The 25,469-nt window shown below is 40.5% G+C and overlaps 2 protein-coding genes across 23 annotated transcripts in view; one reads left to right on the top strand and one right to left on the bottom strand.

Moving 5' to 3' along the window:
* NSUN7 (NOP2/Sun RNA methyltransferase family member 7) overlaps nucleotides 1-18,145 on the top strand; it is a 58,460-nt gene extending 40,315 nt beyond the window's left edge. For 2 of the 3 annotated variants that reach the window (XM_082728840.1, XM_082728839.1), the window contains 2 exons: nucleotides 14,412-14,535; nucleotides 15,582-18,145. In XM_082728840.1, coding sequence (XP_082584966.1) covers nucleotides 14,412-14,535; nucleotides 15,582-16,211 — 754 coding nt within the window. In that variant the 3' untranslated portion in view covers nucleotides 16,212-18,145. The remainder of the gene's footprint in view (nucleotides 1-14,411; nucleotides 14,536-15,581) is intronic. The other variant, XR_014311187.1, reaches the window with a different exon arrangement.
* Nucleotides 18,146-19,126: 981 nt separating this feature from the next.
* Nucleotides 19,127-25,469, bottom strand: part of APBB2 (amyloid beta precursor protein binding family B member 2) — a 365,411-nt gene continuing 359,068 nt past the window's right edge. For all 20 annotated transcript variants that reach the window (XM_082728836.1, XM_082728826.1, XM_082728835.1 and 17 more), the window contains one exon: nucleotides 19,127-23,026. In XM_082728836.1, the coding sequence (XP_082584962.1) occupies nucleotides 22,859-23,026 (168 nt within the window). In that variant the 3' untranslated portion in view covers nucleotides 19,127-22,858. The remainder of the gene's footprint in view (nucleotides 23,027-25,469) is intronic.

The following is a 25,469-nucleotide window of genomic DNA, read 5'->3' as shown; positions in this document are numbered from 1 at the left end:
ATTTATTTGGGTCCTTTCTCTTTTCTTTTTGATAAGTCGGGCCAGGGGTTTATCAATTTTATTAATTCTTTCAAAGAACCAGCTCCTAGTTTTGTTGATTTGTTCTATTGTTTTTTTGGTTTCTATTTCATTGATTTCTGCTCTGATCTTTATGATTTCTCTTCTCCTGCTGGGTTTAGGGTTTCTTTCTTGTTCTTTCTCCAGCTCCTTTAGGTGTAAGGTTAGGTTGTGTACCTGAGACCTTTCTTGTTTCTTGAGAAAGGCTTGTACCGCTATATATTTTCCTCTCAGGACTGCCTTTGTTGTGTCCCACAGATTTTGAACTGTTGTGTTTTCATTATCATTTGTTTCCATGATTTTTTTCAATTCTTCTCTAATTTCCTGGTTGACCCATTCATTCTTTAGAAGGATGCTGTTTAGTCTCCATGTATTTGGGTTCTTTCCAAACTTCCTCTTGTGGTTGAGTTCTAGCTTCAGAGCATTGTGGTCTGAAAATATGCAGGGAATGATCCCAATTTTTTGACACCGGTTGAGTCCTGATTTAGGACCGAGGATGTGATCTATTCTGGAGAATGTTCCATGTGCACTAGAGAAGAATGTGTATTCTGTTGCTTTGGGATAAAATGTTCTGAATATATCTGTGATGTCCATCTGGTCCAGTGTGTCATTTAAGGCCTTTATTTCCTTGTTGATCTTTTGCTTTGATGATCTGTCCATTTCAGTGAGGGAAGTCTTAAAGTCCCCTACTATTATTGTATTATTGTTGATGTGTTTCTTTGATTTTGTTATTAATGGGTTTATATAGTTGACTGCTGCCACACTGGGGGCATAGACATTTAAAATTGTTTGATCTTATTGTTGGACAGACCCTTTGAGTATGATATAGTATCCTTCCTCATCTCTTGTTATAGTCTTTGGCCTAAAATCTAATTGATCTGATATAAGGATTGCCTCTCCTGCTTTCTTCTGATGTCCATTAGCATGGTAAATTCTTTTCCACCCCCTCACTTTAAATCTGGAGGTGTCTTTGGGCTTAAAATGTGTTTCTTGCGGGCAACATATAGATGGGTTTTGTTTTTTTATCCATTCTGATACCCTGTGTCTTTTGACAGGGGCATTTAGCCCATTAACATTCAGGGTAACTATTGAGAGATATGAATTTAGTGCCATTGTATTGCCTGTAAGGTGGCTGTTACTGTATATGGTCTCTGTTCCTTTCTGATCTACCACTTGTAGGCTCTCTCTTTGCTTAGAGGACCCCTTTCAATATTTCCTGTAGAGCTGGTTTGGTGTTTGCAAATTCTTTCAGTTTTTGTTTGTCCTGGAAGCTTTTAATCTCTCCTTCTATTTTCAATGATAGCCTAGCTGGATATAGTATTCTTGGCTGCATGTTTTTCTCATTTAGTGCTCTGAATATATCATGCCAGCTCTTTCTGTCCTGCAAGGTCTCTGTGGATAAGTCAGCTGCCAATCTAAAATTTTTACCATTGTATGTTACAGACTTCTTTTCCCGGGCTGCTTTTAGGATTTTCTCTTTGTCACTAAGGCTTGTAAATTTTACTATTAGGTGATGGGGTGTGGGCCTATTCTTATTGATTTTGAGGGGTGTTCTCTGAACCTCCTGAATTTTGATGCTCATTCCCTTTGCCATATTGGGGAAATTCTCCCCAATAATTCTCTCCAGTATACCTTCTGCTCCCCTGTCTCTTTCTTCTTCTTCTGGAATCCCAATTATTCTAATGTTGTTTCATCTTATGGTGTCACTTATCTCTCAAATTCTCTCCTCATGGTCCAGTAGCTGTTTGTCCCTCTTTTGCTCAGCTTCTTTATTCTCTATCATTTGGTCTTCTATATCGCTAATTCTTTCTTCTGCCTCATTTATCCTAGCAGTGAGAGCCTCCATTTTTGATTGCACCTCATTAATAGCTTTTTTGATTTCAACTTGGTTAGATTTTAATTCTTTCATTTCTCCAGAAAGGGCTTTTATATCTCCCAAGAGGGTTTCTCTAATATCTTCCATGCCTTTTTCGAGCCTGGCTAGAACCTTGAGAATTGTCATTCTGAACTCTAGATCTGACATATTACCAATGTCTGTATTGATTAGGTCCCTAGCCTTCGGTACTGCCTCTTGTTTATTTTTTTTTATTTTTTATTTTTTATTTTTTGCAGTGAATTTTTCCACATTGTCATTTTGTCCAGATAAGAGTATATGAAGGAGCAAGTAAAATACTAAAAGGGTGGCAACAACCCCAGGAACGTATGCTTTAACCAAATCAGAAGAGATCCCAAATCCTGGGGGGGGAGGGGAGAAAGGGGATAAAACGAGTTTCAGAAAGAAAGAAAGAAAAAAATTTAAAAAAACGAATAAAGAAAAGTATAAAAAAAGAAATATATATATATATATATATTAGATAAACTAGTTAAAAAACATTAAAAAAGAAAAGGGTAAAGGTTAAAAAAATTTTAGCAGAAGAAGAGAAAAAACTGAAAAAGAAAAAATAAATTAAATTAACTGCAAGACTAAAGACTCATAGGGAGAAAGCCACGAGTTCCGTGTTTTGTTTTCTCCTCCTCTGGAATTCTGCTGCTCTCCTGGGTATTGAAACTGCACTCCTTGGTAGGTAAACTTGGTCTTGGCTGGATTTTTTGTTGATCTTCTGGGGGAGGGGCCTGGTGTAGTGATTCTCAAATGTCTTTGTCCCAGGCAAAATTGGACCGCCCTTACCAGGGGGGCCGGGCTGAGTAATCCGCTCGGGTTTGCTTTCAGGAGTTTTTGTTCCCTGAGCGCTTTTCGTAGAGTTCCGGAGGACAGGAATACAAATGGCGGCCTCCTGTTCTCCGGCCGGAGGAGCCGAGAGCCCGGGGCCCCACTCCTCAGTGCGCCTTCAGAGAACAGCGCCCAGTAACTCCCGTCTGCCTGACCTCTGGCCGAGCTCGAAGCTCACCGAGCCTGCGACCGCTTCAAGGTAACCCTGAGCTGTGAGCTCACTGTCGGCTCTGTCTCTGTAGCCGGCTTCCCTGTTCTAATACCTGTAAGCTCTGCGACACTCAGATACCCCCGATCCTTCTGTGACCCTGTGGGAACTGAGGCCATGCTGATCCCGCGTGGGCTTCACCCCGGTTTAGCCTCTGGAGCGATGTCCCTCAGCGGAACAGACTTTAAAAGTCCTGATTTTGTGCTCCGTTGCTCCGTTGCTCCGCCGCTTGCCGGAAGCTGGCCCCTCCCCCCAGGTTCTATCTTCCCGTCGCTTTGGATTCACTTCTCCGCCGGTCCTACCTTTCAGAAAGTGGTTGTTTTTCTGTTTCTAGAATTGCTGCTCTTCTTCTCTTCGATCTGCCGATGGATTTGCAGGTGTTTGCAATCTTTAGATAAGCTATCTAGCTGATCTCCTGCTAGCTGAAGTAGTCTCAGCCCGCTACTTCTCCACCGTCTTGGCTCCTCCCACCTATTTGTAGCTTTTTGAGGACCTTCCATTCTGTTTTCCACGGGCTGCACCCGTTTGCATTGCCACCGACAGTGCACAAGGGTTCTTTTTTCTCTGCAGCCTCGCCAATCCTTGTTTCCTGGGTTGTTGATTTTTAGCTATTCTGACCTCTGTGAGGTGATATCTCATTGTAGTTTCAATTTGCATCTCCCTGATGATGAGTGATGGTGAGCATTTTTTCATGTGTCTGGCCATCTGAATGCTTTCTTTGGAGAAGTGTCTGTTCATGTCTTTTGCTCATTTTTAAATTGGATTATTTGGATTCAGGGTGTTGAGTTTCATAAGTTCTTTGTGTAATCTTGGATGCTAACCCTTTACTGAATATGTCATTGGCATATATCTTCCCCCATTCCTCAGGCTGCCCTTTAGTTTTGTTGATTGTCTCCTTTGCTGTGCAGAAGCTTTTATTTTGATGTAGTCCCAATAGTTTGTTTTTGCTTTTGTTTCCCTTAACTTAGGAGATCTATGTAGAAAAAACTTGCTACACCTGATGTCAGAGAAATTAATGCCTGTACTATTTTCTAGGATTTTTATGGTTTCAAGGTCTCACAGTTAGGTCTTTAATCCATTTTGAATTTATTTTGCATCTGGCGTAAGAAAGTATCAGTTTCTTTCTTTTGCATGTTGATGTCCAGTTTTCCCAACACCGTTTGTTGAAGAGACTGTCTTTTTCCCATTGGCTATTCTTTCCTGCTTTGTCAAAGAGAAATTGTCGATATAATTATGGGTTTATTTCTGGATTTACTATTCTGTTCTATTGATCTATGTGTCTGTTTTTATGCCAGTACCATACTGTTTTGATAACTACAGCTTTGTAATAGAGCTTGAAGTCTGGAATTGTGATGCCTCCAGCTTAGCTTTTTTTTTTTTTCTTTTTCTTTTTCAAGATTGCTGTGCCTGTTTGGGGTCTTTTGTGGGTCCCTACAAATTTTGGGATTGTTTGTTCTAGTTCTGTGAAAAATGCTTTTGGTATTTTGATAGGAACTGCATTAAACGTGTAGATTGCTTTGGGTAGTACAGACACTTTAACAATATTTGTTCTCCCAACCCATGAGCACAGTATATCTTTCTGTTTCTTTGTATCATCTTCAATTTCTTTTATCAGTCAGTGTTCTGTAGTTTTCAGAGTACAGTTCTTTCACCTCTTTGGTTGGGTTTATTCTGAGGCATCATTATTTTTGGTGCAATTGTAAATGGGATCAATTCCTTGGTTTCTCTTTTTGCTGCTTCATTACTGGTGTATAGAAATGTAACAGGTTTCTGTATACTGATTTTGTATCCTGTGACTTGACTGAATTCATGTATCAATTCTAGAAGTTTTTTGGTAGTCTTGTCAGTTTTCTATACATAGTAGTATGTCATCTGTAAATAGTGAAGGTTTTACTTCTTCCTTGCTGATTTGGATGCTTTTTATGTTGTCATATTGCTGTGGCTAGGATTTCTAGTGCTATGTTGAATAGAAGTGGTAAGAGTGCACATCCTTGTCTTATTTCTGACTTTAGGGGAAAAGATTCTCAGTTTTTATGGCCTTTATTATGTTGAGGTGAGTTCCCTCTAAACCTGCCATGTTGAGGGTTTTCATCATGAATGGATGTTGTATTTGGCAAATGCTTTTTCTTTTCTTTTCTTTTTCAATGTGAGGCTTGAATTTATAACCCCGAGATCAAGAACTGAACTGAGACCAAGAGTCAGATGCTTAACCAGCTGAACGACCCAGGGACCCCTCAAATGCTTTTTCTGCATCTATTGAAATGATCATATGGCTCTTATCCTTTCTCATCTTGATGTGACGTATCACATTGGTTGATCTGGGAACACTGAACCACTCTTACAACTCAGGCATAAATCCCACTTGATTGTCGTCAGTAATTTTTAAGATATATTATTGGATTTGATTTCCTGGTATTTTGTTGAGAATTTTTGCATCTATGCTCCTCAGCGATACTGGCCTCTAGGTCTCTCTTTCTGAGACATCTTTATCTGGTTTTGGCATCAGGGTAACACTGGCCTCATAGAATGAGTTTGGAAGTTTTCCTTCCTCTTTTATTTTTTGAAATAGATTAAGAAGAATAAGTATTAACTCTTCTTAGATGTTGGGTAGAATTCCTGTGGGAAGCTACTTGGTCCTGGACTTTTGTTTGATGGGAGCTTTTTGATTACTGATTCAATTTCTTTGCTGCCAATTGGTCTGTTCAAATTTTCTATTTCTTCCTGTTTCCATTTTGGTAGGTTATATGTTTCTAGGAATTTATCCATTTCTCCCACATTGTCCAATTTGTTGGCATAAAGTTTTCCATAATATTCTCTTATAAGTGTTTGTATTTCAGTGGTGTTGGTTACTATTTCTCCTCTCTCATTTGTGATTTTATTTATTTGGATCCTTTCTATTTTTTTCTTGGTAAGTCTGGTTAGAGGTTTATTGATTTATTTGACTTTTTTTTCCAAAGAACCAGATCCTGGTTTCAATGATCTGTTCTATTGTATTTTTAAGTTTCTGTAGCATTTATTTCTGCTCTAATCTTTATTATTTCCTTCCTTCTGTTAGTTTTAGGTTTTGTTTGTTATTCTTTTCCTAGCTCCTTTGGGTGTAAGGTTAGGTTGTTTATTTAATATTTTTCTTCTTCTTCTTCTTCTTCTTCTTCTTCTTCTTCTTCTTCTTCTTCTTCTTCTTCTTCTTCTTTTTTAAGATTTTATTTGACAGAGAGAGAGAGAGAGAGAGCACAAGTAGGCAGAGAGGCAGGCGGGGGCGGAGGGGAAAGCAGGCTCCCTGCTGAGCAGAAAGCCCTGGGCTCCATCCCAGGGCCCTGAGATCATAACCTGAGCCAAAGGCAGAGGCTTAACCACTGAGCCACCCAGGCACACCCAAGATTCTTCTGATTCTTGAGGCAGGCCTGTATTACTATTAACTTCCCTCTTAGAACTGCTTTTGCTAGGTCCTGAAGGTTTTGAACAATTATGTTTTCATTTTTATTTCTTTTCATGTTTTTAAAATATTTTTTTCTTTTATTTCTTAGATGAACCATCTATTGTTTAGTAGCATGTTATTTAACCTCCATGTATTTGTGGTTTTTCCAGATTTTTTTTCTGGTTTACTTCTAAAAAGTTTCATAGCACTGTGTTGAGAAAAGATGCACAGTATTACTTCATTCTTTTTGAATTTGTTGAGGCCTGTTCTGTGGCCTAACAAGTGATCTCCGTTCTGGAGAACATTCCATGTGCACTTGAAAGGAATGTGTATTCTGCTGTTTTAGAGTGGACTGTTCCAAGTATTTCTGTTAGTCCATCTGGTCCATTGTGTCATTCAAAGCCATTGTTTCCTTGTTGACTTTCTGTTTAGATGATCTCTCCATTGATGTGAGTGGGGTGTTAAAATTGCTACTATTATTGCATTATTATGAATTGGTTCCTTTAAGTTTGTTATTAACTGTTTTATGCATTTGGGTGCTCCCACATTGGGTACATAAACATTTATAAATGTTACCTCTTACTGGATTGATTGTCCCCTTTATAATTATATAGTGTTCTCCTTTGTTGTTACAGTCTTTGTTTTAAAGTCTATTTTGTCTGAGCTAAGTATTGCTACTCTACCTTTCTTTGACATCATTTACATGACAAATGTTTCTCTATCCCCTCACTCTCAGTCTGCAGATGTGTTTAGGTCTGAAATGACTCTCTGATAGGCAGCATCCAGATGGGTTTTGTTTTTTTATCCATTCTGTCACCCTACTTCTTCTGATTGGTGCATTTAGTACGTTTACATTCAAAGTAGTTATTGATAGATATGTATTTATTGCCATTGTATTGCTTGTTTTGTGGTTGTTTCTGAAGATTTTCTCTGATCTTTTTTTGTTGTTCTATCTTTCATGGATTGCTGGTTTTCTTTAGTGATATATTTAGATTTCTTCCTCTTTATTCTTTGCCCATTTATTTGTGGTTACCATCAGGTTTGTACATAACATCTACATATGGCAGTCTCTATTAAGTTGATGATTATCTAAGTTTGAACTCATTCTTTACTTTTCTCTTTGTCATGTTCTAGCTATATGGTGTCATACTTTACATCTTTCTATTTTCTGAGCTCCTTGACTGATTTTTTTTTTTTTTTTTACAGAAGTATTCATTTTGGCTGCTCTTGTGTTTCCTACCTTCATACTGTCATTTTGGTCTTTCCTTTCCACTCAAAGAGTCTTCTTTATTTCTTGCAGGGCTGGCATAGTGGTCATGAACTCCTTTAGCTTTTGTTTGTTTGGGAAATTTATTATCTCTCCTATTTCAAATGATAGCCTTGCTGGATAGAGTATTCTTGCCTGTAGGTTTTTTCCACTTAGCACTTTGAATATATCATGCCTCTTTTTTTCTGGGCTTGGAAAATTTCTAATGAAAAAATCCACTGATAGTCTTATGGGGTTTCCATTGTATGTAACTGTCTTCTTTTGTCTTGTTGCTTTTAATATTTTTTCCTTATCACTATATTTTGCCATTTTAATTATAATATGTCTTGGTGGGGTACCTGGCTGGCTCAGGCATGAGACTCTTGATTTTAGGGTTGTGAGCTTGAGCACAATGTTGGGTGTGGTGCCTACTTAAAATTAAAAAATCAAGTCTTGGTGTGGAACTGCTTTTGTTGATTTTGTTGGGGGTTCTCTGTGCCTCCTGGATCTGGATATCTTTTTCCTTCCCCAGAAGAGTGAAGTTTTTAGCTATTGCCTCTTCAATTTTCTGCCCCCTTATCTCTGTCTTCCTCTTCTGGGACCCCTATAATAAGAATGCTGTCACAAGGGGGCGCCTGGGTGGCTCAGTCATTAAGTGTCTGCCTTCAGCTCAGGTCATGATCCCAGGGTCCTGGGATCGAGCACTGCATCGGAAGGAAGCCTGCTTCTCCCACTCACACTCCCCTTGCTTGGTGTTCCCTTTCTTGCTGTGTCTCTCTCTGTTAAGTAAATAAATAAAATCTTTAAAAAAAAAAAAAAGGGAATGCTATTACATTTGATGGAGTCACTGAGTTCCCTAAGTCTATTCTTGTTTTGCATAATTCTTTTTTTCTCTCTTTTGTTCAGCTTGATTTCCTAGGTCATTAATTTGTTCCTGTGCTTCTTCCAGCCTGCTGTCCATTCCATCAAGCATGTATCTCGTTTCATTTATTAAGACCTTTATCTCTGCTATGTTATTCTTTATCTCTGTGTTAATAGTCTCACTGATGTCTTCCCCTCTTTTCTCAAGTCTAGTATCTTTGTGATCATTGCTTTATTTTATTATTATTGTTTTATTTGGGGGGTTCCATTTGTTTATGGATCTCCTGATTACTCTGTAGAGGAGTTAAGATGGGAGGGAGCTTCAGCATCACTTCCTTCCCAGACAGCAAGAGCTTCAAAGCGTGTGCAAGATAGTGCAGTCACTACTTCCTGGGAAGGTGTGAACTGTGGGCTCTGAATCCTGGCCTTGGGCAGGCAGGATAATGGAGCAACAACCACTTTCCTAAGCCTGAGTGAGGCAAGATGTACCAGCACAGATTGTGAAACAGGGTTCGGGATTTCTCCTCTCATAACTGAGAGACCAGAGGTCTGTACCCTTAGACAACTCCTCCAGTGGGTCAATGATCATCACCATTCTGGCTGCTTGGAAGGGTTTAACCAGAGTGACTCACGTAACGATTTATGCTGGAGCAGCTGGTGAGAGCTGTCTCCCTTTGCATTCTGTCTCCCAGCATAGCCTGGGGAAGATGGACCAAGCTTTGTGAGGGTGAGAGCCTGTCTCAGAACCCGTTCCCATGGGGTGACTTCATATGGGCAAGGAGGGAACAGTGGGCTGAGGAGAAGAGAAGGTGGGGATGCAACATCATTCCAAGACATTCTAGGCTTAACGGCCCACCTTAGTGAGACTCCCATATGGGCAAGAGGCTGAAGTAAGCCCACAGTTGGGCCCTCCAGGTCCATCCTGGCAGCAGGATGTGGGCCTTTGTAGCAAACCAGTGTTTTTCCCAAGAAGAACCTTGTAGAGCCACAAATTCCTGCTTCTTCAGCTAGCTCTTTCCCGTCTGAATGTCTGGGCCTCCAGTTCCACAGTGAGATGGTTGGAGTGTGGCCACAGGGCAGAGTCCAGCCGGAATGGGTATGCACTGCTGCCTATGGCTCCTGAGAGGCAGAAGATCATTTGCATTTCCAGTTGAACTTCAGCAAGTGGATAAATATTCAGAAACAGGGCTTCCCTGACTTGGCACCATCATTCAGGAACTTGTGTCCCAGCCCAAGGCCACACCTACCACAGGACACTTTTAGGGCTTCAGTTGTATTGTGCTCCTGACACTCAGCCACACGATCTCGTGCATGGTCTCAGTGAGAGTGGCCACACGTTCATACTTTCAGCAGCTGAAGAAAAGCTCACAGTCATACTTGGTGCTCACATAGACAAGTGGCTCAAAGTGGTTCTGGAAAACCTCGCCAACCAAAGAAGTTGCAGAATGACATGGAGCCAGCAGGACCACAGGGCGACCACTTACTCAGAGAGATCGAAGGCCTGTGGCTGATGAATGCCTGGCCTGCGCTGGGGGCCCCCAGCCCTCCTCTCAAGCATGATTAGTGCTTTAAATTTTCAATCAGAAGTGTTACTTACATCAGTTTCACTTAGATGTCCAGCTGTGACCTTGTCCTGTTCTTTCATTTGGAACAAATTCCTCTGTCTTCTCCTTTTGTCTGTCTCTGTGTTAGGAAGGTCAGCTCTGTCTCTTGTTCTTGAGGGTAATGGCTTTATGAAGGAGAGGTCCTGTAGTGCCCTGCAGTGTAGTGTTCCCTGTTCTCCAGGGCCTGGCACTTCTTGGAGTGTCTCTACTGTGTGCTCTGCTGTTGTGGCCTGGCCACTTTGTCCTTCAGCCCAGTCATCTGCAGAGGCTCCCTTTGTTTGTTGTGGGCAGTGTTTGGACTCTGGACTGAATGTGGTACATTTTAACTAAGTGTGCTCTGGTCTGCTTGTGAAATGAGACAGGTCTCCACTGTTACCAGAACCGAGGCCTCACCAAAACTCCTGGGTCAGGAGATATGGTATTGGCAGGGATATGGGCCAGTTTTCTGGGAAAGCCCACACTGAGCCTGAGGCAAGGGTGACTGGAAAGGATGGTTCTTCCAGTGGGGGAGGATGAAGGGTTTGATCTAATCAAGTTAGGTTGTGAGTGTCACTCCTGTGCTTATGCTGAGGAGCAGGGGAGGGAAATGATGGCAGCCAATTCCTTTGAGCAATAAACCTCCCCACTCTTGTGTTCCAGGCACTCTGCAGATTGCTGTTTCCACACTGTATGTCTGCAGGCTGTTTGCCTACCTTTCCTCCAAAAGCAGTCCTCGGAGCTCTCCCAGATCCAAGCATGCTGATCTTTAAAACTCCAGGGGTTAAGCCCTGCTGGTTAGAAGAGCTCACAAAACTCCCCTCTCACTTTTCAAATGCATTGCTATGGGGATTCGTCTTTCCTCTATGTTCTGTGTGGTAGTGTATCTCTTGCTGGAGACCATGGATCACCCCACTACAATTGCACAACCTATTTCTCTTCCAAGCTGAGTCTCCACACTTCCTACATTCTTCAGTGTGGCCTCTTCTCTACCTTGAGTTGTGGAGATTTTCTGCCAGTCTTCAGATAAAGTTCTGGGGTATTTAGGATGATTTGATAGTTATTAAGTTGTATGCATGGGACATGGTGAGCCTAGGATCCTCCTACTCTGCCACCATCTTCCAAAAACTCGCGCAGGTCTGGGTTTAAAGGGTTCATGTGATTAGGTCAGGTCCACCCTGAATATAGGCATAGATTAAGGTTAACTAATTTGAGACCTTAATTACATCTGCAAAATTCCCTTTCCCTGGTGTCTTATTTTCCTGGGCTGCACGATAAATTATCCCAAACCTGGTGACCTGTAACAAGAGAAGTTTATTTTCTCACAGTTTTGGAGACCAAAAGTCCAAATGTCAAGGTGTTGGCAGGTTGGTTGGCTTCTGGGGCCTCTGAGGGAGAATCTGCTTTATACCTCTCTCCCAGCTTCTGATGTTGTTAGCCATCTTTGGTGTCCTTGGCTTATAGCTGTGTCACTCTTTGTCTCCATCTTCACATGGCCCTCTTCCCCTGTGTATCTCTGTATCTGCCCTACTTATAGGAACACCAATATTGAATTTAGGGTCTACTCCACTCCAGTATTACCTCATCTTAACTAATGATATCTGCAAAGACCCCATTTCCCAAATAAGGTCATATTCTGGGTTTTGGGTCTGCATAAAATTTTGGAGGAACACTATTTAACCCCTAACAGTCCACTGTGGCTCCCTAAAATTGATGTCTGTTTTATGCATGAAATACATCTAACTCCCCCCAATATCCTCAAGTCCTCACCCATTCTAGGGTCAACTCTAAATCCCAAATCTCATTTAAATATCAACTCCACAGATTCCAAATGTGGTCATCTAAGTCAAGTATGTGTGAGACTAATATTATTTATTAACTTATTGTTTGAAGAAATGGCCTATAAGCTAGGGTTTAGAAATAATTTTGTTATGTGAGGACAATTTCTATAAGGTAACTTGACCAATCTTAATTAGGATTATTATTACCATTAGGAAAGACAGCATATATAGCTAAGATATATCACGTGTATCAAATACTTACTGGATATTTATTATATACCAGTCACTCTTATAGGTGCTAGAAATATATTATAAATTAAAACTGACAAAATCTCAACCTTCATATTTATATTCTGGAACTAAATATGTTCTAAATTGGTAAGTAATCATTATTTTCAGAGAGTATTCTTTATCTTATGTGAATAAACTTTGTTTGATGGTTTCTATTTGTGTAGAGCACATATATGAATAGGCCTCAGAAATGCAACTCGTAGGTTATAAGGTCAGTGAGAGGAATGACTGGCTCTCTTACCTTTAGAACCTACATGGCTATTATATTTCAGTTTAGTTCAACATAAAAATTTATTAAGAACCACCATTTGCATCACTCTTTGGCATGTCATTTGAGGTTATGTGTGTCTGCCTGTATCCTAAGTGACCCCTACATCCCCCTTATTCAGCTTATGTCCCAGCCACATAGAAATACTTGCTGTACCCTGAACACATTTTTTAAAATTATTTTTAAAATTTAATTTAAAATGTCATTTAAAATAAGTTTAAATTAAATTATATTAAATTACATACAGTGCAATACTGGTTTCTAGAGTAGAATTCAGCAATTCATCACTTACATACAACACCCAGGGCCAATCTTAACAAGTGTTCTCCTTAATACCCATGGGCTAGATGAACGCATCTAGCCCATCCCCCACCACCTCCCTCCATCAACCCTCAGTTTGTTCTCTATTGTTGAGTCACTTATTTTTTCTCCTTTTTTCCCCCTTCCTTCCCATATGTTCATCTATTTTCTTTCTTAAATCTCACATACGAGTGAGATCATACAGTATTTGTCTTTCTCTGACTTATTTCACTTAGTATAATACTCTCTAGCTCCATCCATGTCCTTGCAAATGGCAAGACTTTATTCTTTGATGGCTGAGTAATATTCCATTTTCTTTTCCCATTCATGTCAGTGGACATTTGGGCTCTCTCCATAGTCTGGCTGTTGCTGATAACGCTGTTATAAACATCAGGGTGCATGTATCCCTTCAAATTTGTACTTTTATATCCTTTGGGTAAATATCTAGTAGTGCAATTGCTGGATTGGAGGGTGTGAACACACCTTTTTATGACTCACTTGTGCTCTTGTTCATGTTCTTCTTTCTGCCTAGAAATACAATATGTTGTTAAAAACTTACTCATTCTTCAAGACACAGCACCAATGCTACTTCTGCACAGTCTTCATATCTGCTATCCCATGGCCAGAGTTAATTGTGCCTTATTCTATATTCCTACATAATTTGGCTCAGCATTTTTATTGGGTGTTCTTTATATTATCATAAACTGATTAGTTTCTCCAACTAAACTGTGAACTATTTAAGAGAATTAATATTTTATGTGCACATATTTGCACATAGTAGGCAAATAGTGAATGAATAAATATACATTTAAAATGGTTTTAAATCACTAAATTCTATACCCAAAACTAATATTATACTGTTAACTGGAATTTAAATAAAGACTTGAAAAAAAATGGTGCTAAATTTCAAAATAAACAAAAAATTATTAGCAAGACTTCCTGATACCTTAATTTATAAGGAAAAATGTTCATTGCTTTTATTAGTTATATTTTAATTATAAAAGCATGGGAATATAAGAATTATTTATTATTTATGAGTGAACCATTTACTATTGAATGAAATTAAATAGTAAGTAGTAAATATAAAAATACAAAACCAAAATGTTATTTTACACATAATAGTGATTAGAAATTATGTTTCTGGCACAAAATCTTTTCTTCATTATCCATTTTCTTGAGTACTGTGTAACAAATCCATTATACTCAAAAAGTGGTTGGGAAGAATAATATAGTTAAAACAGTAGGCCATTTTTATATTGTAATTGTGCCAAAAGTAATCAAAAGAAGAAAGTCATATTACTTGTATTTTGACAACATGTGAAAGTAAAGGATTTTTTTCTATTATACCTTTGTAATTACTATCCATGTTTTGATAATGGAAGTCTTTTTGTTACCATATTAGCAACCTGGAAAGAAGTTTTTGATTTGCAGCAAGGTTGATATTCTTGGCATAGCTGTTCAAAGATTGAAGCCTTGGGAAACAAAATAATGAGCTAACATGAAATATTAGAGCTTTTAATTTATAATATTGTTCTGTTTTGGCATTTTATTCTTATTTGGAATTTTTGTTTAAATGATTAGATTAGATTATGATTAGAAAACACAATATAAAAGAGAAGCTGTTGCAATTTATGGTCTCTCAATCGGCAGACAAGCCATTCTAACCATTTCCTGTTTGTTCACATCTATTGCAGGCTTAGTCCTCCTGTCCTTCCACTGTGCTCCTTAAAGGAAATACAACTGTCTACTGATAAATTTTTCAGAATGGAACCATCTGGAATTACCAATGGTTGTTTTCTTTCTGTTCTAACAAGGGAGGTAAGGGGGAAGAACTCCAGACCATGTCATATGTTGGAAGTAAGAAACAATAAACCTTTATAAGGTTTGTTAAGAAACAACAAACCTTATAAAGAGGAACCTAGGTACTTTGTGAACATTTTGTAATGGTGAGGCTTATGAATACCCACCATTTGCACCGACAGGGATGGGACTGTGAGGAAATTGTGCTGAGTGAAATACGTCAAGCAGAGAAAGACATTTATCATATGGCTTCACTCTAATGTGGAACATGAGGAATAGCACAGAGGACCACAGGGGAAGGGAGGGAAAACTGGATGGGAAGAAATCCGAGAGGGAGACAAACCATGAGAGACTCTGGACTCTGGGAAGCAAACGAGGGTTACAGAGGGGAAGGTGCTGGGGGGATGGGGAACCGGCTGATGGGCATTACGGAGGGCACGTGTTGTGATGAGCACTAGGTGTTAAAAGCAACTAAGAAATCGTTGAACACGACATCAAAAACTAATGATGTACTATATGCTGGCTAATGAAAATAATAAAAAAATTAAATAGCTAAAAGACAGGAGAAAGAGTTCCTACTATGTGGCACAAATCCCTATTTTTTTTTTTAAAGTGTATTTATTTATTTATTTAGTAAACTCCACACCCAACAGGGAACTCAAACCCATGACCCTGAGAGCAAGAGTTGCATACTCTTCTGACTGAGCTGGCCAGGCACCCCCAAATCCCTATTTTTATCTGTCTATTCCTCCTGAGCTTTCCTCCCTTGCCTGCTCTCCACCCCCACTTTCTAGGCACTTTGCCAACATCTAGTTCCTCTTAGCTCACATGGAAGAAATAAGTTCTAGAATTTCCTATTTTCTATCAGATTGACAAATGGGGAATTTTACCAAAAAAAAAGTCATTTGCTGAGGTTAATGGGATATATTCAGGACTAAGGCCTAAAAACAATTTTTTTTATAGTAATAAAGGTACTCGTTTATTTTTCCTGAAACTGAGAACGTTTGTGGTGTACACAGCAACAGTTAACTCCAACATTGAGTAACTGCTTCTTTTAATTGCAGCGGGACCCATCTGAGACAGTGTCTGTGAAAGACGTTTTGGCCCGCGCTGCAGCAAAGGGTCTGCTGGATGGAATTGAGTTGGGTAAATCTTCAAAACGGGAGAAGAAGAAGAAAAAATCAAAAATATCACTGCCGAAAGCTCCCACCAATGATAATAACAGCCTCCAAATGAAAATCACTGAGTTCCTGAATCGAGAAACGAATGTAAATGCTAATCGGTCAGAGATATTAACAACAAAAACATCTCTTCCACAGAAAAACGCAACTTCAGCTGCCTCCTCCTTGCGGGTCAGAAAGCCCAGCAAGCCTGCCACCAACCCCTTAGTGCCTACGTTTATGAGGAACCCAGCTCACCCCAGACCCCACGAACGGCAGACAAACTTCCTAAGACCCCGCCCAGAAGACAGAGTGATTGCACTGAAACCTATAGAGATTGTTTTGCCTCCAGTAATGTTGCCATTTTCAAGTCCCCAGGGGATCAAATCTCAGATACCAACTCAACATTTTTACTATCATTGGGTTGCACCCAAGACTGGTTACTTTCCCTCACCAGCAATAACCAGAAGAGGGGAAAAGCCTAAAGAAAACTCACCTTCCTCCCTACTCAGGCATCCTCGACCATGGCTTTGACTGTCTGGATTTTTTTTCAGGGGTCAAGAGCAGTTGATTTTTCTTTCTTTTTTTTGGGGGGAAGTCTGATATTTCTCTGAAGGTTAGATAACCCTACACAAGATACTCACCCTTTGGGTCACTTAGTGTCTTCTACATGTGATATTACCTTCAAGAGAATGAAGACAAGTGAGAAACAATAATGTAGGCGATTCAACAAAAAATCAAAGTCCTATATTTCAACAGCTCAGTGCTGATCTGTTCTAGAACGTCTGGCTGCAGACCCAGGACCAGCTGTTAGAACTTGTCTCCCTCTTGCTAACTTTCGGTTTGGACTCAGGACACCATTTTAAGAGGAAGTGGCAACAATTTTTCCTGAAGGGAAACACGGCCTTATAACAGACTCAAGGCGGCTTGTGAAGAAAGCGCAGAGAGGGAAGAGACGCTGGCCCCTCGCACTGACTTTAGCTTGCTTTTCCGTATCTGCTCAGTGGTGGTTTGACATTTTCAATTACTATGGAGGTCGATTTTTTTCCTTAAGTATCAAAATATTCTTAAACACAGGATGGCACGAGTTTTTGTGATGTGGCTGAGACTGAGTCGGAGTGGGACGAGCGGGAGGTTCCGAAGTTCCTGGCGTGGGTAGTTCAGCTCCTTGCTCGTTATGACCAGTGCGAGAAGTTTCTTGTCGGGGGAGCTTCCAGGATCCCGAGCAGATGGAACGTCGCCCGCTCTCCCTGCTGACAGTGCCAGATACGGTTGTAAAAAAGGGACCGTACACAGACTGCCATCTAAGTAGTAGTAATCTGAGGAAGAGGCAAATCTGCTGAATACAAGTGACACCGGTTACTGAAGAAATCCATAAAAATGTCTGATTCTGTTCCAAGATCAGGTGAAATGGTAAAATCTACAAGTCATTCCGAATGGTACGTGGTAATCAAACTTTGGTAAATCATTTCTGATGCGCAATTCAAATACATTGTAGTGCTACGTTAACTATATTAAAAGTCAACTCATCTTGAATGTAGTATCAATTGCCTACCAAGAATTGGTATGATTATCATTTCTGGGTCTATTGATTCTTTTTTCATCATGGAAACAGAAATTGTCTGACATTGAATCAAATAAGTTACAAGTATGAAAGCTATTGTTTAAAAATGTTCATAAACACATTAAGTTTGAATATAAAGTTCTATTTTCAGAATCCAGTTGTGTTGAACAGTGTTATGTAAATTCCTAAATGTTCAATTCAGGTGGCATGATTTCACGAGAACATTATCCTCTTCAAGATAGAGTTTTAGGCCTATTTTCAATCTAATATTCGAGTCTTTATCACTTGAAGTGAGGATAAACAAAATGGTGAATTTCATTTTAGTAGGAATAAAACTTTATTTTTGCTGGAAATTTACATTTATCAGAATGTATCAGTGAAGAAAGGAAAGAAGCTTTTTTATCCTTGAACTTTTATTTTAAATCCCCAAAGAATTCTCTAGCTAATTATGACTTTCAAAAAGTGCAGAAATGTTTTAAATGCCCAGCTTAATTTACTGATTTTGAAAATTAAAAATGATAGAGCTCTTTGTTTCAAAAATAAGGTCTTTTGGCATACTCCCTGCTGTCTGGTTCTGAGCACTCCAGGCCTCGAGAGACTTGGCAGACTAGCACAGCTGAATTGAACTTCGTTGGGTCAACGGCTGGTATTTTATTCCTGGAATCGCTTATCCCTCCTGCCCTCTTCCTCTGCCCCAGGCTGAAAAGCATCCCATTGTCCAGAAGTAGCAGGTCTGAGATATTATATAAACTCTCACTGTGGAGAAATAGTTCAGGATATTTTTCTGATCAGCTTGTGATTCATGTCATTATCACAACTTAAGCCCCTTGTTTTCGGTATCTCATAGTACGCATCTTGTCACCGTACTTCTCGTTAGAAATACATGGAGATTTTGAAAGATTCATTTAGGCTGTAGTGTTCTTCTTCGAGGGTCTTCTAAGAAGGACGTGATCAATTAAGCACTTTTGTAGAATAAAAAAAGGAAAAAGACTTTGGACAAACATGGAAGAAGGAGAATATTGATTACACTCACATTTCCCATTCTTGAACTTCTTAAGGTGCTGCAAAAATCTAAAATAATGAACTTACTGGTAGATTTCCAATAGCAAATTTGATCTGAAATTACTTACCACTAATATAATACCCAAAACCAAAATGAAATTTTGTTCCTTCAGAGTAACTGCCTTTGATGAAATAATAAGAAACTGGGATGAGGCGGTGGGGGGGGGCAGTGATGCAAGATGAACCCCCAAAGTGGGTACACATTCTAAATTCCACTTATCTTCGTACGTCTGACAGTTAAAGTAGCCCAGATCTAACTGGCTTTTCTGGTCACCTTGATTTTGGATTTAGTGCCTGTACAACTTTATTCTTCGTCCTCTTTAAAAAAAAAAAAAAAAAAGATTTTATTAGAGCGAGCAAGTGCGTGCACAACCGGGGGGACGGGAGAGGGAGAAAGGGAGCCCAGTGCAGGGCTGAATCCCAGAATCATGAGCTGAGCCAAAGGCAGTCACTTAACAACTAAGCCACCCAGATGCCCCTGTTTTTCATTCTTTGACATCAGGTTCTTAAAAGGAACGAAAGCCAGACTACCTTCATAAGACTGCTTATACAAGTCTTGAGCTGGTGACTAAGGATGCCAGCTGTCCTTCCTGATCACCAGATAAGAGCAGTGTGATAAATTATCCAAAATTTAAAGCTGCTTTCTAGTTCATACCAGGTGACAAGCTGCAGTAACAATCTTCAGAGCAGAATCATTACCAAAATGATTTGTAATTTGAGGTAAGAATCACCTGAAAAGAAAATGACTAGCGTGGAGACACTACACTTGCATTTCCACTCCTGTGGCTACAGGATTTGAGAAGTCAGAGAAACGAGCCAGACATTTTGTGCAGCTAAGTTTATTCTCACAACATAGTACATTAAAATGTGTAAAAGTGGTCGACAGCAAATGGGGCAGAAAGCAAAAGCAAACGTTCTTTCGGGATAAACAAGCTGCTTTGTATGGCAGGGAGTGCTCTCACGGATAAACCGCGAGCGCAATCTTCTCTCTGAAGCTGAAGTAAATTAAACTGCATTTTCCTGGCTCTGTAACACACATCAGCTGTGTATTAGGTTAAGGAAGCCTGGCAAACTAGAGAGCTAATGGTTTTACGAGTCAGATTGTGCTAGAATTGGTTGGGGATATGTTTTTCATGTTGTTTGTGAAATCTTGAATTTGTGTTGTGATGCTTAAGGAAACGAGAGTGTCCTACAAGAAAAGAGGAAAGATTTAGGGCTTTCTAGTAAGTGACCTTGTGTAGAATTGTCTTGCCAATCTCCGTCATAAAATCAGAGTGGATTTTTTAAAAAGTAGCTGTGCCAACAGTTTATCACGAAGAACTTACTTGAATGGAAATGGGTCTAATGTCCCTTCATGCAATCAGACAGACACAAACAGAAAACAAGGGTCCTAAGTAGCTAGGGGTGATCTTCTATCCAAGTGGAAACAAAGGGCTTGTGGACATGTCTTTCAGGCGAGAGCACATGTGCTGTGAAGAATATAAAAACAAAGCACCAAGCGGTGCTTTTTGATTTGCAAAGTAAAGTTTTTGCCACAGGCGTGTCGGCTGTTCCCCTTGATGCCGCCAAGGAGCACAGAGATGAGATGGCAAGTCTGCGTCTATCTAGCTGCTTTTTAAAAATAAAAGGACCTTTAAGCATTTTTGCCATTTCTTCTACATATTCCAATAAAAATGTGACTACAAATCATTACAAAACCACCTTTGAGGCGATGTAGAGTTCACTGAGATTACTTAGGCCTGGATACGCTGGGAGAGAGTATCCAGTAAAGAGAATACATTAACACAATAATGCAGTATATTTCAGTAAAAATAGAATAAATAAAATAAAAATATTTCAAGCCGTATTTAACAGGTTAGTTAAAACAATGGTAAGACGGACGGGGCCTAGCGGACACTGCCGCCGGTTTACCGCGTCGCAGGTCGACAGAAGATGCATAGATAACTCCCGTGTCACCACAGCGTCGGGGGGAGGGGAGGGACACCGCACCCTCTCACGGAGAAATACACGCACACCGTCACACGTACTTTTTGGCCATGGCAGAAAGTGTCTGAATGTTCTGGTTAACGTAATGAATTTCACAAAATTAACTGCATTTAGGACGCAAAGCTATTTTCAGAACCGAGTATCTGCAGGAAAGTTTTCAGTTATGTAAAGGCTATCGTTCATCTTGACGCACCCTATGATTGCATATATCAAGCAGACTGCTACTTAAAGCTAGCTCAGTATTCTTGACCCTGAAGACAAACAAAGGTATGCCTTAAAAAATGAACAGAGGGCTCTGGTAGAGGTTTCCAATATAAAAGTGGGTGACTTATTCAGAATTTTTATCACACTAAAACCTTTCCCTGTGGAGGTCGAGATGAAAGATCATCGTGATTCAATTTTGAACAGCTTTTCAGAGGGCACAGTAAGGACTTTCTTATGGCAATAATTTCTTATGATACCACTGGTTACTTCAGATAGGATAGCATTAGGCTGGTGAGAAGTGGGATTCATTTCGAGGGTGGCATCTTTTTTGTCTTAACACTACAGCCCTAGCGAGCAGTTCCAGAATTCTGAGGGAACAGAGGCAGGAGGCCTCCGACGCCATCATGTTCTCCAGTGGTGAAGTACCACCGGTTAGGACTATCTCTACCACAAGTAACACCACCTCAGGAAAATCTCGGAAGTTGAACAGGCTGTACGGCATGTAGGAACCTGTTCTCTACAACATGATTGAGGCACACTGAAGGGAGAGAGGCCCAGACTGAGAGGATGATGGTTTTATGATTTAGATTGCTGTGTGAGGAACTTGGATGTACTCCCTTCCTTCTACAGGGAATTCTGTACTCTGGATTTATACTCTGGATAAGCCCAGAGTAGCTGTGGAGAGAACTCTCCTCAATGATGCAGAAGCAGCATGACTTACAACAGAGCGGGGAAGCGCGGGTTCTCGTCCCGGCTCTCACACAAACTTCTGAGGGATCTTAGGTTATGTGACTGAGCCTCTTCGTACTTTATATATACATTTTTATTTCTCAAATGTGTTTAGTACCTTTCTCTACCTCCTAAGGCTCAAATGGGTTAAGACTGTGGAAACCGTTTTAACAAGTACATCATGGTGGATAAACAAAGTGTTACTTTTTATAACTGGATGTTTTAAAATGTTAATTTTGACATTAAAAAGTAAATAAGACTAATATTTAGATTGGTCTCCTTAGCAACTTCCTTTTAAGACAACAATGTCAACAAGAGTCTAAATCTGTGCATCTTTATAGGTGAGAAAAAAGAAGCCGGAAAAAGCTATTTTGGGGAAACTCGTTAAGCAGTCCATTGTTGCTATGTATTTTTTTGCTCTGATATGAAATTTCTAACTCTTGAAAAAAATATAAATTTAAAAATAGATCTAGTAAAGTTCAACAAATTCTAATATTAAATACAGAAATTCAGAAAGGTTCAATTTAATGTACTTTGTTGCCATGGACAATACATGAGGGACAGACGGCTTTCTGGGCAAAAAGCATGAGGGTAAGACTGAGCAGGATACAGAGTCCTAGCAGACCATCTCGCTAGGATGACCAAACATAATAACATGGTGGTGGAGATCCCAAATGTAAATGACATTTCCTCAACTCCAGATTGCATACTGGCTAATTATCAAACTAAGGGTGAAAGGCGTATGAGGAATATTTCGTTTTACTGTTGTTTATGTAGAGAATGGCTGTAGTGAACTATAATTCTCTAGCTGCATTGTACAATATAAGGCAGAAGTTTGAAATATGTCCCACCCGAAATGCATTATGATTTTCTTTCACCTTTCTTTTTTTTTTTAATAATCGGTCTAAAAACCATCTAGAAAGAAAGGCTACTTTTTGTTCGATTTTAATTTCCCCAATTTGGTTTGCTTTTCAATTCTGAAGTTTCACTTTTCCCCCAACATCCCGCAAACAGCTGTAGACATGAAATGGTGTCCGTGTGTCAAAGAGCTCGTCAAGGAAAGCTGCCAGTTGGTTTCTGTACTGATGCCAACAGCCGATGTTGTCAACCAAAAGGTTTGATTTTGTGAAAGACCAGAACAAAAACTCATCATCCTATTTTTACAGCAATTCAATGGTATCTGGTACGCAGCGGCTACTCCAATGTCAGAAACAGGGCAAAGTGCTGTAGGACTTAAACACTGCTCGTGACAGATCCAGTCAAGAAGACTGTGAAACTAACTCGGGCGTTGTTCGCTCCAAGGACCCAGCATTAGCTCACCAGGGGGGTGTGTGGCCACATTCTTCTCTGTGTCTGTGAAGTTAAGTGATGTTCACGGTATTTACAGTAAGAAAAAGACCTTCCACTGCTCGCGATGTATCTGACTGATAGCAAAAAAAATTAGTCATGCTTCTTTTCATATCACATGATGGTGGCAAGACGAAAGAACATGCTTGTCTAACACTGTTTGGTTAAGGGTAAATTCTCTGAAGACAAAGCATCGGCAACTGACTGGAAGGCCAGGTATCGGTTCATCTTCTTTAGTGTAGCTATTCAACCTTCAGGTACATATTCCAGAATCCTTTAACATATGCAGCTATGGTGTCTCTGTGACAGGGCGTTTCTGTTTCAAAGTGTCAATGAGGGATAAGACCCCTCGTTTTACATTGGTTGTGACTCTTCGGGTCACAGAGTCTGCTGGCGGAGGAGGTGGTCGAACTTTCTGGGAAGGCGGCCTGGCTACCAAGCACTTCTGATACCGTAGCTGAAATAAAACAAAAGTTCGTTTTATGGTTGTTAATGATGTGCCATCCCTTCTCTTTTAATTCACCAATACACTTGCTTTCAAAATGTAATGACCTAGCCCCTAAACATAAACCCAAGAGTTCATTTCTTACTGTGGGTATTTGAAATGTTCTTAAAAGATCATTAGGCCTGGAGCACGGGGGTGGCTCAGTCAGTTAAGCACCCGACTCTCGACCTCAGCTCACGTCTCGATCTCAGGGCTGTGAGATCGAGCCCCGCGTCGGGCTCCATGCTGGGCCTGGAGCCTACTTGAAAAAACAGACCATTCGGCTCAACAAACGTGCTGTGGCTTTTGCCATTCACCTCCATCCTCGACTTGTTCTCTTTCTGGACTGGCTGTAGTTTATGTAACAGTCAAAGAGCTAATGAAAAGGAAAATGATGGGGAGAGAGAATGTTCGAGTTTTGTCGGAGACAGGTACCACTCTGTACGGTGACATGAGTGCTCACGGCTGACTGGGAGCCAGCATGGTAGGGACAGTCTGAATCTAGGCTCTGTCACTTCTGTCACCTGTATGACCCCAGCAAGGTATTCCATCTCTCAGTCTTAGCTCCTTCCATGTGAGATGGCACAAAACTGGGACCTTTACAGAGGGTGTTACGATTAAGGAATCCTTGCAGAATGCTGAAAACAGGCCTAGCCGCACTGAAGGTCCTCATAAATATTTGTTCCCCTTCCTGTTTTCTGCTTTAGTAAAAAAGAATGATGTGTAAAGATTTCAGGAGACATTTTATCTGCGAGTCTAAATCCTAATGGATTTAAAAATTTTAAGTAATCTCTATACCGAATGCGGGGCTCAAACTCACAACCCCAAGTTCAAGAGTTGCATGCTCCACCAACCGAGTCAGCCATAAGCTCCTAAATCCTAATGGATTTTAATGGATTTTAGCACTACTGGCACCACAGACAGTTTCTCTCCTTCAGAAATATAACACAACCCACCTGCTTTTATATTAATAGAAAGATAAGTAATTCTTCAAAATTAGGTAAGAAGATTAAAATTTACCAAATACAGTTTTTCCTAATCCTAGCCCTTTAAAATAATTAATTCCATGGCTGATTTTTTAAAAAAGACTCTACTTACATATCAATAGGTTCTTTAGTGTAGTGTGAAACAGGCTGAAGCTTCCCCAGGGGAAGCAGACACAGACTATCTTCGGGAAGGACTCGGCCCCTTTCGACCCGTCACCCAAGAAAGGATCGCTCAAGCCTCCTCCGTGTGAGCTGGCTTGCCAGTCTGCATCACAACCCAAACCACACACCTGCCAAGCACAGATCTGCACATGGGCGGGGGAGCCGTCACAAGGATGACAGCGTAGGTCATCATGGACTAGGAATCTCTACTGGGAGTTGTGTCCAGCGTGAGCCGACACCGCACGTGATGGATCTCATGAAGGTTCCCGCTCTCCTCCTGAATTTCACCAAAATATCTTCAGCGGGGCCTATGCCACACAGCTGCAAAAGATGCCTAATGATTAAGGAGAGTCCAGAGTGCGTGTCAGCACCAAAGGCATTTCAGAGGGTGTGAGTTACTCATGCTCGACAGTTCGCAGAGATTCCTGTGGATCTGACTCCGGAGGAAAGCCACTGAGTCACAAATGCTGGGATCTGGGTGTAGGGCAGGGTGTGATGTTCTCAGTGCACCTTACACTGGACCAGCCGGGCCGCTTCAGCTGGTCTCCCTATTACAACTAAAATCGTAAGCAAATGCGTAAAAATGGTTTCTCAGAAAGAGAATGAGTCTGGGAATCTGAAAACAAACTGTAACCAGTGATAAAGCTAATTATTTAATTGTCACCACATTTAAAATGTACAATTAAGACTGAAAGCCATTCATTTTACCACTAAAACCATCTGTTACGATCCTTGTTCAGTTTCAGTAAACACCTAAACAGCCACCCGCCATCTTTGCTTGACTGGATGCTTCCATTTCCTACTGTTTTCCTTCTGTCTCCGTCTCCCATGCTGGATCCCTTTCCCTGTGCCTCGCCTTGGCCATCTAGAGCCCACCTCATCCTCTGCTTTCATTCTTCACCCAGCAACTGTGTATTCACGACACACACACGACAGAGAACTCCCACAACCTCCCTCAATGCCACCCATTCATCTTGGACTCTTAGCATCTAGCTAGTCTCGAGTCACCATGACCCAATGAGGAGGCCAAACCCTAGCCCTAGGCTCTTAATCTACCACAAGACTTTGCCCCAACTATATATATGACCCCCATTTCTTTTTTTTAAAGGATTTTATTTGGGAGAGGGAGCAGACCCCCTGCTGAGCAGGGGACCCCCCCACCTCCCGACCGCGACGCAGGACCCTGGGATCATGACACAAACTGAAGAGTGATGCTTAACCAACTGAGCCCTTATGAGCACCATTCCAATCCAGCTTGGCTAGCTAAT

This window comes from Mustela nivalis, assembly GCF_964662115.1.
Source record: "Mustela nivalis genome assembly, chromosome: 4".
Taxonomy (NCBI): Eukaryota; Metazoa; Chordata; class Mammalia; order Carnivora; family Mustelidae; genus Mustela; species Mustela nivalis.
This window is presented reverse-complemented; position numbering and strand designations above follow the sequence as displayed.